Genomic DNA, 16,230 nt, shown 5'->3' on the forward strand with positions numbered 1-16,230 from the left:
AAAGAGGACAGGAAAGGAAAGAAGCCCAAACCTTCAGCAGGTTTAGTGCCAGATATGCTGGGAGACAAGCCACACTCGGATGCTAATGAGCTTTGCAGAGCTTGGGGTAAAGTTAGGGATCAACATGTACTCATTTTCTTTGATCCTAGAGCTAAGGCAAACTTTATCTCACCAGAGTTGGCTTCTACTTTGGGCATCAGAGCAGATGAGATGGGCTACACAGTAGAGGCAGGGTTGGCATGTCCTGGTCACTCAGAGTCTGTGACACCCATTCTTGGAAAGCTGCGTCTTCATATACAGTCTTATGTTGATGCAAAAGAATTTTATATCATGCCACTTGAAGGTTGTGATGTCTTGTTGGGAATGCCATGGATGTTCAGAAAGCATGGTGTGTTGGATGCCTTTAACAAGACACTGACTTTGGAACATAGGGGAAAGACTCATGTGCTTGATGTGAAGCTTAAAGGAGAGTCTGTACCTGTTGTATCGGCTTCTACCATTACATCTGTAATAAAGAATCATCTTTCTGCGTACTTGATTTTTGCACGTGATGTCAAGGATAATGATGAGTCAAATTTATCTATGTTAGATAGAGACAGGTCTGCTTTCTTGTCTCAGTTCAGTGATTGTTTTTCTGACTCATTACCATCACAGTTGCCACCAGAGAGGTCTGAGGATCATGTGATAGATTTGGTGCCAGGCAGTAGCCCACCAAATAGACCTCCGTATAGGGTTAGTGCAGCCCAACAGAAAGAGATATTGAGCCAGGTGAATGAGCTGTTAGGAAAAGGGCTGATTCAGCCAAGTTCATTCCCCTTTTGCTCACCAGTGTTCTTAGTGCAGAAGAAGGATGGCTCTTGGCGCATGTGCATAGATTATCGTGCGTTGAACAAGAGTACCATCAAGAACAGGTTCCCCATTCCAAGGATTGACGACATCCTTGACCGTTTGGAAGGAGCGTCAATTTTCAGCAGGATAGATTTGAAGAGTGGATACCATCAGATCAGGATTAAGCAAGAGGATGTGCATAAGACTGCATTTAGGACCACGTTTGGTCTCTATGAGTTCTTGGTAATGCCATTTGGACTTACTAATGCTCTTGCTATGTTTAATCGAATGATGGACAGGATTTTTCGTCCATACAGGTAGTTTGTTGGTACATTCTTTGATGACATGATTGTCTTTTCAAAGAATGAACAGGAGCATAGAGAACACTTGAAAGCAGTCTTTGATGAGCTTTGCAGTAATAGGTTGCTTATCAATGGCAAGAAGAGTGAGTTCTTCTTGGAAGAAATCCAGTTTCTGGGGCACATAGTGTCAAAGGATGGTGTCCGAATGGATCCTGCTAAAGTTGAAGCAATTAGAACATGGCCAGATTTAAAGACTGTCCATGATGTTAGAAGCTTCTTGGGTTTGTGTTCTTACTACAGGAGGTTCATTCGCAATTTTGCAGAGATTGCTTCACCTTTACATGCTTTACAGAAGAAAGGAGTCTCTTTCCAGTGGACACATAAAGAGATTTCAGCTTTTAATCTTCTTAAAGAAAAGATGACTTCTAGTCCAGTGATCATTCTGCCAGATCTTAGGAAGTCATTTGTTGTCCAATGTGATGCCTATGGAAATAGCATTGGTGCAGTGTTAATGCAAGATGGCCGAGTAGTGGCTTATGAAAGCAGAATCTTGCGAGGGCCAGAAAAGACTATGCAGGTCTATGAGAAAGAATTGCTGGCTGTGATTCATGCGCTTTCTTGTTGGAAACACTACCTACTTGGGGCAGATTTTGTTGTTCAGACAGATCATCAGACATTGCGTTATTTCTTAACTCAGACTAAGTTGTTAGAAAAGCATATGCGTTGGGTAAACTTTTTGTCAATGTTCCATTTTCAGATTGTGCATGTGGAAGGCAAAAAGAATGTTGTGGCTGATGCTTTGTCAAGGAAGCCACAAATTTCAGCTATGTCAATTCCTTATCATCATGAGCTTGATGATATGAAGGAACAATATGCTGATGATGAAGATTTTGCAGGGATCTTTGATCAGCTTGTTAATGGACAACATCATGAGCATTATCTTCTCAAGGATGGTTTCATGTTGATGCATGGTAGACTATGTGTAACTATGCCATTGAGACAGAAAGTTATGACAGAGAGTCATTCTCCCCCGTGTGCAGGGCATCGTGGTATTGATGCAACAGTCAAAGCAGTAGAGACATTCTTTTATTGGCCTACTTTGAGAAGAGACGTGGATGCTTTTGTGCAGCAGTGTTTGATTTGCCAGAAGGTCAAGTTTGACAGGCAAAAAGCACCAGGGCTTTTACAGCCATTGCCTATTCCAGATAAAACATGGGAAAGCATAGCTATGGATTTTATCTTTGATCTTCCAAGGACACAGACAGGAATTGATGGGATATGGACTATTATTTGCAGGTTTAGCAAACAGGCTCATTTCATTCCTGTCAGGAAGAAGATAAAACCAGATCAGATGGCACGTTTGTTTATGTGAAATGTCTTCAAGTATCATGGTATGCCACAGTCTATTGTCAATGACCGTGATCCACGGATGACAAGTCTATTCTGGAGAGGCATATTTGAGAACTTGGGCACAACGCTTAAGTTCTCATCGTCATTTCATCCACAGACTGATGGACAGTCAGAAGAGGAAAATTTTACTGTCTTGGATTTGCTTAAGTGCTATGTGTCAGAGCACAAGTCAAAGTGGAAACAGTATTTGCCTTTGGTCGAGTATGCATATAATAATACTGTGCATTCATCAAGAGGCAAAGCCCCTTTTGAAATTGTTGAAGGTGGTAAAAAGGTTCCTTCCATTTTGCATACAAAGGATAAGATCTTTTAGGTAGATCAGTATGTGCAGAATATGGGTGAAATGTATCAGAAAGTTAAGCATGCCCTTGAAAGGACTCAGGCAAAGCAAAAGAAAGCTGCTGATCATCACCGTCGTGAATTGATATTTTCACTTGGTGATTGGGTACTGTTGTGGTTTGAAAAGGCACGCTTAAAGAAGCGGAAAGGCAAGGAAAGTCTTTTCACTAAGCTTAGTATGCGATACTATGGGCCTTCTCAAGTAACAGAGAAGATTAGTGATGTCAGCTATAGGCTGAAATTGCTTGACAATTGGAAGATTCATAATGCTTTCCATGTAAGTCTTCTTAGACCTTATGTGGGTGATGTGCCAGAAGATATGCCAGCTGAGGAACAGCCCGAAGTTGAGGAACTTGATGAAATTCTTGTTCCAGAATAGATACTGGCACACAAGGAAAGGAAAGTGAAAGGAAAGGTTGTTAGAAGGTATTTGGTTAAGTTCAAGAACTATCCAGCTATAGATGCTAAGTGGATGGATGAAGGTGAACTTGCAGAGTCACCTAATGTGTTGGAACTTTACCTTGAAGCATTTCGCTTGCAACCTACCTTGACCCCTTGTATCTCTAAGCTGAAATAGATTGTCAAAGTGACAATTGTTCAAGAAAGAAATTATGTACAGAAACAGATTTTGTACAGGTAAACACTTATTGTGTCCGTATGGTTTTCTCAGTGCTAAAGAAGTAAGTATTGCTTGCAAGAATATAGTTGTTACTTCTATTGAATTGAATACATGTTGTAACAATGGTTACTCGATCGGGCATGTATTCTGTGAATTGACTCAGTGGGGATATCATTTTGATGTACCGGCCACTAGATCTCTAGTCAGGGTGATGTGGAGTCATCAAATGAGAATCTGCCACTATGGAGATATCATTGTGGTGTACTGGCCACTATATCTGGAAACAGTGATGTGGAGTCACATGATGATAGTCTGCCATGTTTCACAGTTAGAACATACATGTGTTAACAGTGTGTTCGGTACACAATGTTGACTGATACCATGTATGTGTTGTACATGTGCTGAAAAGTGTAAGTTCACTGGGTTAGCTGGAAGCATGTATGACATTCATGCAAACGAGGATGTTTGTGATTTCGAGAGGGAGGTATGTCACAAGACTGTGACAACTATTACATTTTTGTTGATTTCTTTATTACATATTTTATTTGGTTTTTCTTTTTGGAAGGATCCCTCTTGAAATCTAAACGCCTCAGTTTGCATGGCTAGTATGTGAAACGGACAGGAATGTCTAGTGAGTCAAGACTGGACAGTTAAGGTCCAGTACAAGTCTGGAAGAGACTTGTGAAAGTGTATATGGACAAGTGTATTGAAGAACTAGCCTGGAAGAGACTAGTTCAAAGTGAAGATGGTCAAACCTCCAAGAGATTAGTCCATGTGGGGTCATCAGTGGAAATTCACTTTCAGTTGAGCTACATTGCAAATTTGGATGTAGCCAAAGTCTGCAAAGATGGTCAGAAGACTAGTGGGATGCAATGGAAGCAACTCCTAAAATTTAGGGAGTTACTATTTTTGGACCCCAGAATCTGTTCGCGTCATTATCTTCGTTTTTGCACGAGGATCAATCCTCTGGTCTGTGCCGGGGTCAAATTCTGCACCGAGCATGGAGAATTTTAGACCGGAAGGCTGGAACGGGAAATATCTTCCAGTGCTGCCACTTGGCACAAATTGGTGTACTTACCTTTTTAAAGAGGGCTGGTGTGCAGTTTTTGGGCTTAGAAGGGCTCATTTGAGAAGGACAGTTGCTGATGGAGAGCTCTTGAGAGCTAGCCTACCTTGTCTATGATGCACAGGGGGCTGGGCTTGCTTCCTACTCTCTCTCTCTCTCTCTCTCTCTCTCTCTCTCTCTCTCCCTGACAGTATGGTTATGCTGCAGAATCAAGGGCCTTTCTTCTGATTTAGGTACAGTTGTGTGGAATATGCTGTTTTTGCATGAGGCAAGAGCCTCTTTTCTTCAGGAACAGGAGCAATTGTTTGCTGCCCACAAGCAGGAACAGGTGAGGGTGGTAACCTCACCAGGCAAGTGTCTGAAACAGCACTAAATCAGTTCTGATTCTGGATTGTTCAGAGGCTATTTTAGAGCCCAATTGATGCCAGAATCAAGGGGCATTTGGCCCAGATGATGCAGGACAGTGCAGGGAACAATATGAGCTGAGAACAGGTGTCAGAATAGGTCTGAACCAGTAATTACAGTGGGCTGAGCAGTACAGGGAACAGTAGGAGTTGTAAACAGGTTTCAGAACAGGTCTGAACCAGTAATTACAGCAGACTGAAATGGTCAATTCTGCACTCCAACCAGAAGATTTAGCCTTGGGCAGAGTTTCCCCTCTTGGTCAACTTGATTTGGGTCAGTAATTGTACTGTTATGTTGTCAAAATTCACCTAGAATAGGTGAAAGACAGCCCATTGTACTTTGTCACTTTTAAAAATAAAGAAATACCGCAAGGGGCGCCTAACTTAGGGGCCAACAGGGTGTCTGTGGGCAACAGGAGCATTCTAGCTTCCTGTTTTTCTTCTTGATTCTGTGTCTTTAAGTTCAGGTAAAGTGGGCGACTGTGAATTGGGTGAAAGCATTTATATATTTTGGTTGTACACTACTGCCCTTCCGAGTGAACAGGCCGGTTTCAATTGTTGCATCGAGTCTGCCATAAGCATCATATGATTAAGCTCGGTCTGCGCTTGGATGTGTTAGCGGATCAGAGACTGGCCGTACAGTCGGACTGCCACGTGGCAATCCGATCTGTACCAGTACAGTCAGCTGCATTTAATGCAGCCGACTTGCCATTTATGATCGCCCAGATTCTGGCTATTTATAGCCGAGTTTTCAGCAGTTTGCCTACACACTTTTGTACGCAGGTTCCAGGCTGGAGTTATGTGCAGACTCCGTCTCTGTTCGCAGATTTCAGACAGGAGATTGTGCAGACTGCAACGGACTTCGAGGTGAACAGCAGGTTGCATCGTTGAGGTGGAGACACGCAATCCAGCGCACTGCGCCCGTGTACATATCTGCATATCTTTGTATACAGCACACTTTATACAGCAGATCTTCATCTTCCACTGTCTCTTTCTCTCTCTCTCAGTCCTACGTTTCCGCACCGCTGCACTCTGACATGGTATCAGAGCAGTGTAGAAGGGCTGACTGAGTGAAGAACCAACCTGAAGAAGAGTTTCCATCGCGACACAAGGCTGTGTTTTCAGTGTTTGAGGGCAAGCAGGAGGGCTGCGCCTTGGAACAAGGCTGAAGCGAGCGTGGGTGCGCGGGAAAGGAGTCTAGGGGTACTTTTCAGCTTGTACATCCACTTGCATGGCAAAGCCTTCTTGCCCTTAGGCAAGGCAACCAAATCCCAAGTCTCATTCTTATGCAAGGAGTCGATCTCAGACTGCATAGACCTCTCCCAGGAGTGACTGTCACCCCTGCGCATAGCCTCATCATAAGTGAAAGGCTCTCCTGCATATGTAACCAAAATATAATGCATAGAGGGCTGAAATCTATCAGGTGGACGTCTGTCTCTAGCAGATCGTCTCACTGTAGGCTCTGCTGCCTGCTCAGCTACCTGTCCAACACCCTGACCATGAGCATCTGCTACAGCTGTAGGCTGTCCAACTGGCTGTGCAGGAGCTCTAGGCTCCTCCTGAAAGATCACTCTGCGGATCTCAACCACTTTCTCAGGCTGCCTGTGCATCTTGTCTTCATGGAAGGCTACATCATGGCTGCGTACTATTTTCCGCGCCTGCGGATCCCATAGGTGATAGCCCATCTCTCTTGAATCACCATAACCAAGAAAGATGCATTTAATGCTCTTTGGATCCAACTTACTCCTCTTGTCCTTGGGCACATGGCAGAATGCCTCACATCCAAAGACACGGAGATGCGCATAAGAGGGTGGCTTACCAGTCCAAACTTCCTCTGCAACTTGGAAATCCAATCCACTAGAAGGCGATCGGTTTATGACATGCACTGCCGTACTAACTGCCTCAGCCCAAAAGCTCTGTGGTAGGCCTGCATGGCTAAGCATAGAGCGGACACGCTCCTGAATAGTCCTGTTCATGCGCTCAGCCAAACCATTTTGGGCGGGGGTGTAAGGGGCGGTCAACTGACGCTTAATACCCCTGTCATCACAAAACTGCTCAAAAGCACGTGAGACATATTCTCCCCCATTGTCAGTCCTAAGGCATTTCAGCCTATACCCAGTCTGGTTCTCAACAAGAGCAAGCCAACGCTGAAAGACGGCCAAGACATCGGACTTTTGCTTTATGGGATAAGCCCACACTTTCCTAGAAAAATCATCAATGAAGGTAACAAAGTACTTCGCGCCACCCATAGACATACACGACATGGGCCCACAAACATCTGAATGTACCAAAGCCAAGGGCTCACTCATGCATGGCCTACCCGATTTCTTATGCGTAGACCTATTCTGCTTACCATAAAGACAATGATCACACGAGTGAAAACGTGCATAGTCCAAAGGCGGAAGATACTGCAAACCAGATAACATTCTCATTCCCTTCAAAGACATATGCCCCAAACGGGCATGCCAAAGTGATACATGTGGGATAGAGCCCACTGCCAAAACATGGTCTACAGAAGACCCAGATACAACAAGAGGATAGAGGCTGCCAGCCTTGGCGCCTCTAGCAAGCACAAGTCTGCCTTTGGTAATCTTCCAGGCAGAATCCCCAAAACAGACATGAAACCCTGCATCATCCAACTGTCCTGCAGACATAAGACTGCGCGTAAGCGCAGGTACATGACGTACATCCCTGAGCAAAAAGGAACTGCCAGTGGAAAACTGCAACTGAATATCTCCACAGCCCACAATATCAAGAGACCTGTCATCTCCAAGTCTGACTGATCCAGATCAGTACGGTAAGAGTGAAACCACTCACGGTAAGGCGTCACATGGAAGGACGCACCTGAATCCAATAACCAGCACTGTGCATACATACTAGGTGTCTCAGTCAAGTGTGAAGCATTAGAAGAACTAGCTGCAAGTATGAACTCATCACTAGCATCGGAATCCTCGGTCTGGATGACATTAATTTCTTCAATCTTGACGCTGGACTTCGCAGGTACTATGCTGCGATCAGAGGACTTCTCCTGCACTTTCTCTTTGCCCTTATCCTTGCGCTTCTCATTGCGCAACTCATGACACTGTGGTCTGATATGGCTCTTTTTTCCACAATGATGACAAGTGACATTAGCGTTGCGCCCACGCGACTTACTACGTGACTTTCCACGAGATTTAGACCGACCCTTCTGCGAGTCACAGCCACGGTTATTACCACGATCATTCCTGTCATTCCTGCCTCTAACTGTCAAAGCATGTGAAACACGAGAGGCATCCAAGTTTTTGCGATTAACCTCTTCCTGCAGAAGAGCACTCTCAACATCATTCAGTTTCAGGGTAGCACTAGAGGCACATAGGGCAGTGCGGAATACATCCCATGACTCATTCAGAGTCCCAAGCAAGAAAAGAGGAGTTACTTCCTCTCCAAAGCTGATATCCTGCGAAGTCAGGTTCTTCAGTATAGCATGGAACTGGCTCAAGTGAGCAGACATAGTCGCATTATCCTTCATGCGCAGATCCATAAGCTGCTTCAACCAGTACATCTGACTCGCCGGACTTTTCTTATCATAAAGATTCTTGATCTTATTCCATAGATCCCATGCACTCTGTGCTTCCTCAAATACATTATAATGTACCTGTTCAGTGAGAGACAATACAATCGTGGACTTGCATAGCTCATCAAGTTCAAGCCAGTCGTCATTGTCCATAGTTTCAGGCTGTTCCCCACTCAACCAAAGTGGCTTAATCTGAGATTTCTGCACCAAGACCTGCCAAATTTGACTCTTCCAATAAGAGTAGTTGGTACCATCCAACTTTGTGATGTTAAATATGGCATTATCAGTCGAAGAGGATGCCATAATGCAGGCTGGAAATGCACAGACAATGTAAAACTGCTGGCTGTTTTACTACAGAAAATGCCCAAAATCCACTGAAATGAGCTCCAAATGGCGAGAAAAGTGTGCCAAAAGATGCTGCCCACTTAGTACTAGGTGCGGTACACCAAATCAGGATATTTCAGCATAAAAAATACTGCTCAGTCCACCAATAAATGCTTGCTGTAATAAATTTCAGAATTGCAATAATGAGAGCAAACTGTCCCAAAACTGGATCTAATGTCAACTAAACAATGCTAGGTCCAAAGCCGGCATAAAGAGGACAAAGCAAAGCCAAATGATAGTGAAAATACTTGAGCATAACATCGAGAGATGTCAAATAGCATCTGCCAGTAAGAGGCACACCCCAGACAATCTAGGCAAAATATAGAACCAACTGCCAAAACCTGACACAAATAGGTGTCTGCTCAAAAGAAAGCGGATCCAAAATTGAGACTCAGCTCATAAGCATCCTGTGAACCAAGACATATAATCAATGCAACATCCAATTGTCGGAGTATAATCCCAAAGTCTCAATACATCCATAACTGGTCAATGACATAGATTGCTCCAATAGCATGTAATCCCTGCTCAAGGTCAAGTAAGCATGCAAGATGCTCCCACTGGCACAAAAGGCGTACAATCGAGTTAAGGGCTCAAGCAACCCAAGACAAAGTACCAGTGACAAGTGACCAAGTCAATGCGTCATACGCTTCCTAAGAGCATGACATACATGAAGCAACTGATGTAGCAACCACTAAGCAAGACATAATCCCAATGGCAAGATCTCTGTCAAGTCAATACATCCAGTAGCAAGCCAAAGTCAATATCCCTGTGAGTCGGAAGTGCTCAAAACGTCCAAATCGGAGCTCCAAAATATCTGTCAAGCATGGACGAACTAAGAGGCATCAACCACGGACCAAAGCATGTAATGCATAGAGCTTATCCGTCAAGTACAGACAATAGGCATAAGCGGCCCAAATGCCAATCAAGTCGACCAAACTGCCAATGACAAACCAATAACAACGGAGCAAATGCGATGCTCAAAAGCATTCCGGAATCACGATCATGAGTTCGAAGTTGATCCCCAAAGTGTAATACATCATGACATAACCCATAGCATACATCCGGTATCGATAGAGAAGCAATACATGTGACAAATGAGCTTCAGCCCGCTCATGTACAGCAGCTCTAAACAGTCCAAAACTGTCAATTTCCAGCCCAAAAACAATGCCAAATCATGGGCAAATCGAATGCATACATTCCCAAGACATTAGGCATCATGTAGACCGCATACGGGCATCAAACAAGGTAACTGGAGTAGAGTATAAGCATCAAATGCCAATGCCAAGTGTGGCTGCCCTGTTTCCAGCACTGTATAACAGTAAATAACAGTCCCAAATCAGCCAATATTTCAGGCCAAAATCATGGCATAATCATGTGCATACATTCCCAAGGCACTAGACATCATGTAGACCGCATACGGGCATCAAATAGCACAACCGGAATGGAGTATTAGCAACAAATGCTAATGTCAATGGTGCTGCCCTGTTTTCAGCCTGTTATAACGGTTTATGACAGTCCTAAATCTGAAGAAATCAGCCCCGAATGATCAAGACCAATGCCCAAAGCTTGAATGACATCAAACATGAAGTCTATAGCCCTCTTGATCAAGGTAGAGAGCAAGAAGCAATGGCCAAGTGTGGAGCTGAAGTAGACGAGTGCTAACAGCTTGGAAAAAAATAGTGCAATCTGCCCTGTTGGTGCTGAACTTGCTGCTGCTCCACATGGGCTGAAAAGGGGGTAATGGGGGGCTCAAGAAGGGCCTATCAAAGGCCTATGACAAGCCTCTTTGAGCCTTGATAGGTGTAAGGCACAATATGAGGAGAATAAGCTTCAAGGGTTTGAAGCCATGGCTGCCCTTGCTATTTGCAACCTGTAGACTGAAATAAAACCCTGAAAGAGTGATCAAATACCTCAGTATCAATGCCTTGAAGGTGCCTCAATAGGCCAGGAAGGTGCTCGGGAAGCCGAGGAGTGACGGGAGCTCAGGGAGATCAGATATGGCTGCCGGGATGGAGATCCAATGCGTGAAGGGAGTCGATGCGAAGGTAGAGAAGCACCGAGTCGAGCTCGAGCAAGAGGAAGCCAAGCTCTGATACCAGTTGAAAGGTGAGAAGGATCGAAGCTTGCACACGAGCTATGGCGGGAGTGCAAGAGCAAGAAAGAGAGAGACAAGAAATGGGAACTCCAACAGTCACAATGTGTGACCGGGCCTTCCTTTATTTACTAGTCACTAAAAAATGAATGTAAAGAATAAAGTGACGTGACGGGCACCCGCCACCTGTAGTGTGCAGTGGCGGGTACTGTCAGTGTAGTAATACACGGGGCGGCACGGGGGAGGCGCCTTTACCCCAACACATCATACCAGCCATTCTGTGGGGCATTACCTCGTGGAGGTTTATCTGACGGTGTAGTGTGTGGGAAAGCGTAGGCTGCTGAAGTGTGTATTATCTCGGCCAACTGCCCTGTAAACTCATCCAGAGAGGCCTGTGTGTCTAGCTCCCTCAATGCATCTTGCACAGTAGTGCTGTATATGTGTGAGGTCACTTCCACAAAATCATAGCGGGGTAATTTTGGTACGTGTGGCTGTGCTTCGTGTTTATGCCCATATTGCATTGTGAAAGCTAGAATAGCATGGTCTGCTGCTAATCCAATTGGTCTGTCTGAGATTTCAAAGCTTTTTATGTCAGGTAGCAAGTTGGGCGATCCAATCAAATAGTCCACTGTGCTTGACCCTTTCTTGTTATTCCAACATGTGAAACCATTAGATCTTGGCTATTGTGGCAGCCCATTAAGAATGGCCAAACCATGTGCACTTTCCAATGCCAGTAGGTGTGTTCCATATTCTGTTATCTCTCTATCTTGGGCTGATCTAACTAATCCCACTTCATCTAATGCAATATCTCTGAACATCTCATCACTAGTGTCAAAGAAAGCAGATTGGTTGCTTCCTGTGCGTGCATTAAAGTCTCCTGATAGTAGAACATCCCCAATTCTCATGAATCTCATTATGTCCTCATATAGTGGTGTATACGGGGATGCCTCTCTAGGGGCAAACTTAGAGTATGCAGGGGGAAAATAGCATATGGCAATATACATGTCTCGAGTTTTGCTTGTACGTAACCTGATCCACATGTATCTTGTCTCTACATCTCTATGTACCACTTGGATTGTATCTCGGAGCTCTTCTCTAAATAGAATTGCCACACCTCCTGCTCCCCTCGTCCCTCTAGGCCGCCTAAGCTGAGGGCGATATACACTTTCCCATCTATATCCATATACATCAGGTAGACGGCTGTCTTTACATTGATGTGTCTCAGTATACATAGCAATGTCTATCCCTTTGAAAGTATCCTCAAAATAACCTGCGTCTGTCTTAAGGGAGTCATTGCAATTCCACAGTGTGAACTTTAGGGTCTCATAGGCCGCACACCGTCATGCTGTCCTTTTCTCTGTGATGATGACTCTTTCATCTCTGTAGACAGCCTATTTACCTGCTTTCCATGCCTCTAGAACATGTGGCATATTTTCTCTCCTGTGGGCTATTTGGGCTGGGGTGAGGTCTTCATCTAGGTAGATCTTTTCTCCTTTTAGAGCAATCCTCTTGGAGAGGAAGGTTCTCTTCTTTTCCAAGTCTCCAAACTTCAAGATGAGGACTTTTGTTTTTGTGTCAGCTTTCCCGACTCACCAAGCCCCAATGATGGGTACATCTGTAGCCCCAATTTTGGTGGCAAGAGCTGTAGCATCTTCAATTGGGGAGCTTTTCTCATCTAGTCCAACCACTCTTACGTGGAGTGCGTGTGCCCATCTTTTTGCCTCTTCTTCCAAGGTGGCATTCATAACTTCAACTTTGTTGCCATGCATTCCTTTGTTCTTTTTTGCCACATCTATCCATTCTACATTTTCTTTGACAATATTCTCAACATTCTCCACTTTCTTTTGGGTGCCTTCCACCACACTTGCATAGGTGTGCATATCCTTTTTTAAAACATCCATTTCTTTTTGTAGTTCCGGTGTGATTTGTGGTTCCTTTTGTGCATCGAGTTTCTTTTTGCATTCCTCTAGTTCTTCTTGTAGATTAGAGATCATTGAGTCTTTCTCTGCCATGTGTGCATCCAATATTTGTTGCATCTCCTTTTTTAGTTCTTTCCTCATTTCAGCTCGAACCCGCTCTTGTATATCATTTTCCATTTCCTTCCTCATGGTATTAATACAAGAAATACCTCATTATAATCACTTCTAGGAGAAACTTGTCAGAGTGTAGCTATGTAGAAGTGTGGGTGTAGACTGAACATAGAGAGAGAGAGAGAGAGAGAGAGAGAGAGAGAGAGAGAGAGAGAGAGAGAGGTGGTGGACGCCATAAACAATTGCATCACATTTTTCCTCCCTAGATTTGTGGAGGTGCTTGGTTGTTTCATAAGCCCTTTGCCTCTCTTGTCAACGATGCTAGTAAGAGGTGTAGTAATGGTTCCAATGGTAGCTTTGAGTAGCCTACACATTATCTTGAGTACCTTGGATGACTTGTGTAGTATCCTTGTGAGCTTCAGTGGCCTAAGTACTTCCTTCTGCAACCTTATATCCTTAGTTGCTCGCTTGTCTGCAGTAGTGGGTGGCAAGTGAATCATGACCGGCAACCTCCTCCATGAACCTACAAGCATGATTCAACCTTTAAACCCTCATGCATGAGCACAAAAATTGATTCTACAAAAGCGACAATATGCTTTACATGGGTTAAAGTACTTACTCTCATGCAAATCTTTCTCTTTCTAGGGGATAACTCCCACAGGGTAATTGAGCCACCAAGGACAAACATTTGCCTCCCATGTAATAAATTTCCTCTCACATAATGTTGGAGAATACATAGTATTCTGATTATGGATATCAATCCACTCTCTTATGAATTCCGGAGTTGCATCCAATCTCTTCTCTTCTACACATTATAGTATCCACCCGCAACATTCTTGATCCAAATGGCCCCATAAATATCAAAGCACTTACCATAAGAGAACAAATGATTACTCCTCATGCACAACCATCAAAATAAACCTATAAATCAGGTGTTTGGATGAATGTACAAGATCTAGCATCTTCTCTGCAGTGTCTAAAGGCTTCACTCCTTCCAAGAGATGTACAAAAGCCTACAAACATTTACAAAAACTTAACATTGACATGTACACAAAAAAGCTCAAGAAAGAAATATGAATGTATTGCGTTGTGTCAACCTACATGGAATGATTTTTCAAGTTAAGGTTGAAGAACTCAAATGAGTCCGGCAGTTGTGGACCTTCTACTTGTATCCCTTGGATTTGTAGCACTGCCTCCGAATGCAAATGAGCCCAGTATGTCTCTTTCTTCATGTAAACCTGAAAGATCTTTTAATCATCAAAGTGAGGTATTGGGGATCTTTAGACTTTGTAAAACTCATACGATGCAACCATATTTTTTTCTTGCAATGCATTGAAGAAAAAAGGCAATACACACACAACTTGCTTTATAAATACAAATTACCTCTCTGAAGAGATTTTTGAGCTTGTAAGACAATACAACTTGTCTCTTGTGATCTTGAGCATGCTCGCATCATCCCACCTTAGGCTAAATAACAACTTAAAGAAATCATCCCCATTTTGGGGATTGGCAATACACAAGTACTTGTAACCCCTATCTTTAAGGCGCTCCTCTTTAACTCTTTTAAATTATATCCAGAGATAGAAAAGAACCTTCCATATAAGAGAGCTAGAGATAGAAGAGCACCTTCCAACAAGCTGAGATATTAAACTGCAAGGAGACTTATACCATGGAGTGGCACCATGATAATACCTTCCCTCTATACTCATCTCAACCTTAGCCCACTTCCTCATATCTGGACTCAATCTATTTAGAATGGATTCTTTCTTTGCACCTCATGAGCAATATTTGGAGCAACATGCACTTTAGAAATACTATTGTAAACAAACATAATCATAATATTAGAATGCAATCATAAATATGACAATGAGGGGCATAGTTGGAGAAGGAAGACTTACACATTGGTGGTACCCAATGCGAGTAGTAGCTATGCTTCCTTCTCCTGGCATCTGAATGAATTTACACCATACACAAATATGGAATTGAGCATTGTCGGAGTACTCTATAATTGAAAACCGAATAACATAAGAATAGGATACATATATTCAATGCCCACATGTATAATGGTCAAAGTATAAATGATTACTTACTTTCTTTGATGCATCTTCACCATGTTTTTAGCCTATGATTCCCATTCCAAACCAAGAACTTCTTGTCCCTAAGATCTTGCCATTCTCTCCCAAGAGCCCTCTCAAACTCCTCATTTCTTTGACAAAAAATTGGACCCCACTCATCTAGATCGTTTGCTGTTACAAGCATGGTCTCCCCTCTAGGACCCGCAACTAACACAAGGAAGTGTCCCATAGTCTCAAGATAACCAATGGAGTCAAAGGAAGGAATCAACCCACTGAGCATCATCTGTGGTAAAACTAACTACCTCATGAGTCACCGATCTAGAAAGAGCAACAGTAGGAGGCAACATCCTCTTCTTGATATAAAATTGGCTCAGTACATCCCTCATTAAGCCTAGAGAGACTTGCTTACCCAGGTAACTTGAGTGTTTTTTTTGTTTTCCGTCCCCTCGACCTCCCCTTGACTACTATTCCCACTCACCTTTTCATTATTATCCAGACCCTCATGGTGCACATTGGTCTCTATAAACATAGATGTTAATAAACAATAGTAGCAATGCAATTATGTATATAACGATAAAGATCAATGAGTAACAATGAGCAATAATGATATATAAATGAAATGAACATATAAGTGACTACTTGTCTGCTTAGCAACAATCTCATCAATGGTATTGGAGTTCCCATCTACTTGTGCTTCGTCATCAATGAACACACCTCTTTTTGGACCACATCCTTTCTTCTTTGGAGGATTATCCAAAGGTCTCACACATGATGATGCTTCCTGGTCTATGATCCGCCTGGGAACACATCCCGAATATAGCTTCATGCTGATTTGACGATTACTGTGAGGTGAGACATATTCCTTTATCTTGCTAGGCACTCTTTTTGGTGCCATAATATACAACTTGAGCATAAAGCACAAAGAAAATTAAAATCCTCTTTTAGCATAGTCACAAAGTGAGCACACCACCGCAACTCTTTTCAATCTAACACATGTGTCAGCATGCAGGCATATATACATATACATATATGCTAAGGGGTCGCAGCTACGTCCCATGAGGATACATCAGAGAAGGGGAAAGCTAAGGCCCAACCAAGCACATCAACGGTTGACCTAGTTCAGGGTCC

At 43.4% G+C, this 16,230-nt stretch overlaps 1 protein-coding gene and 1 long non-coding RNA gene across 5 annotated transcripts in view; both read left to right on the forward strand.

Moving 5' to 3' along the window:
• The window catches only part of LOC148015510 (uncharacterized), a 170,023-nt gene that overhangs the window by 15,753 nt on the left and 138,040 nt on the right, over positions 1 to 16,230 (forward strand). The window lies entirely within an intron of this gene.
• Positions 196 to 1,149, forward strand: LOC148015511 (uncharacterized). Its single transcript, XM_087666046.1, has one exon. The coding sequence runs from the start codon at positions 211 to 213 to the stop codon at positions 1,147 to 1,149; it is 939 nt and encodes a 312-aa protein (XP_087522172.1). The 5' UTR covers positions 196 to 210.

The sequence above is a fragment of the Lygodium microphyllum genome, chromosome 24 (assembly GCF_053477565.2).
Source record: "Lygodium microphyllum isolate KBCC chromosome 24, Lygodium_microphyllum_v1.1.10, whole genome shotgun sequence".
NCBI lineage: Eukaryota > Viridiplantae > Streptophyta > Polypodiopsida > Schizaeales > Lygodiaceae > Lygodium > Lygodium microphyllum.

Coding starts and splice junctions, on each gene's coding strand:
- LOC148015511 (XM_087666046.1), top strand. CDS start 211: ATGGGCTACACAGTAGAGGCAGGGTTGGCATGTCCTGGTCACTCAGAG.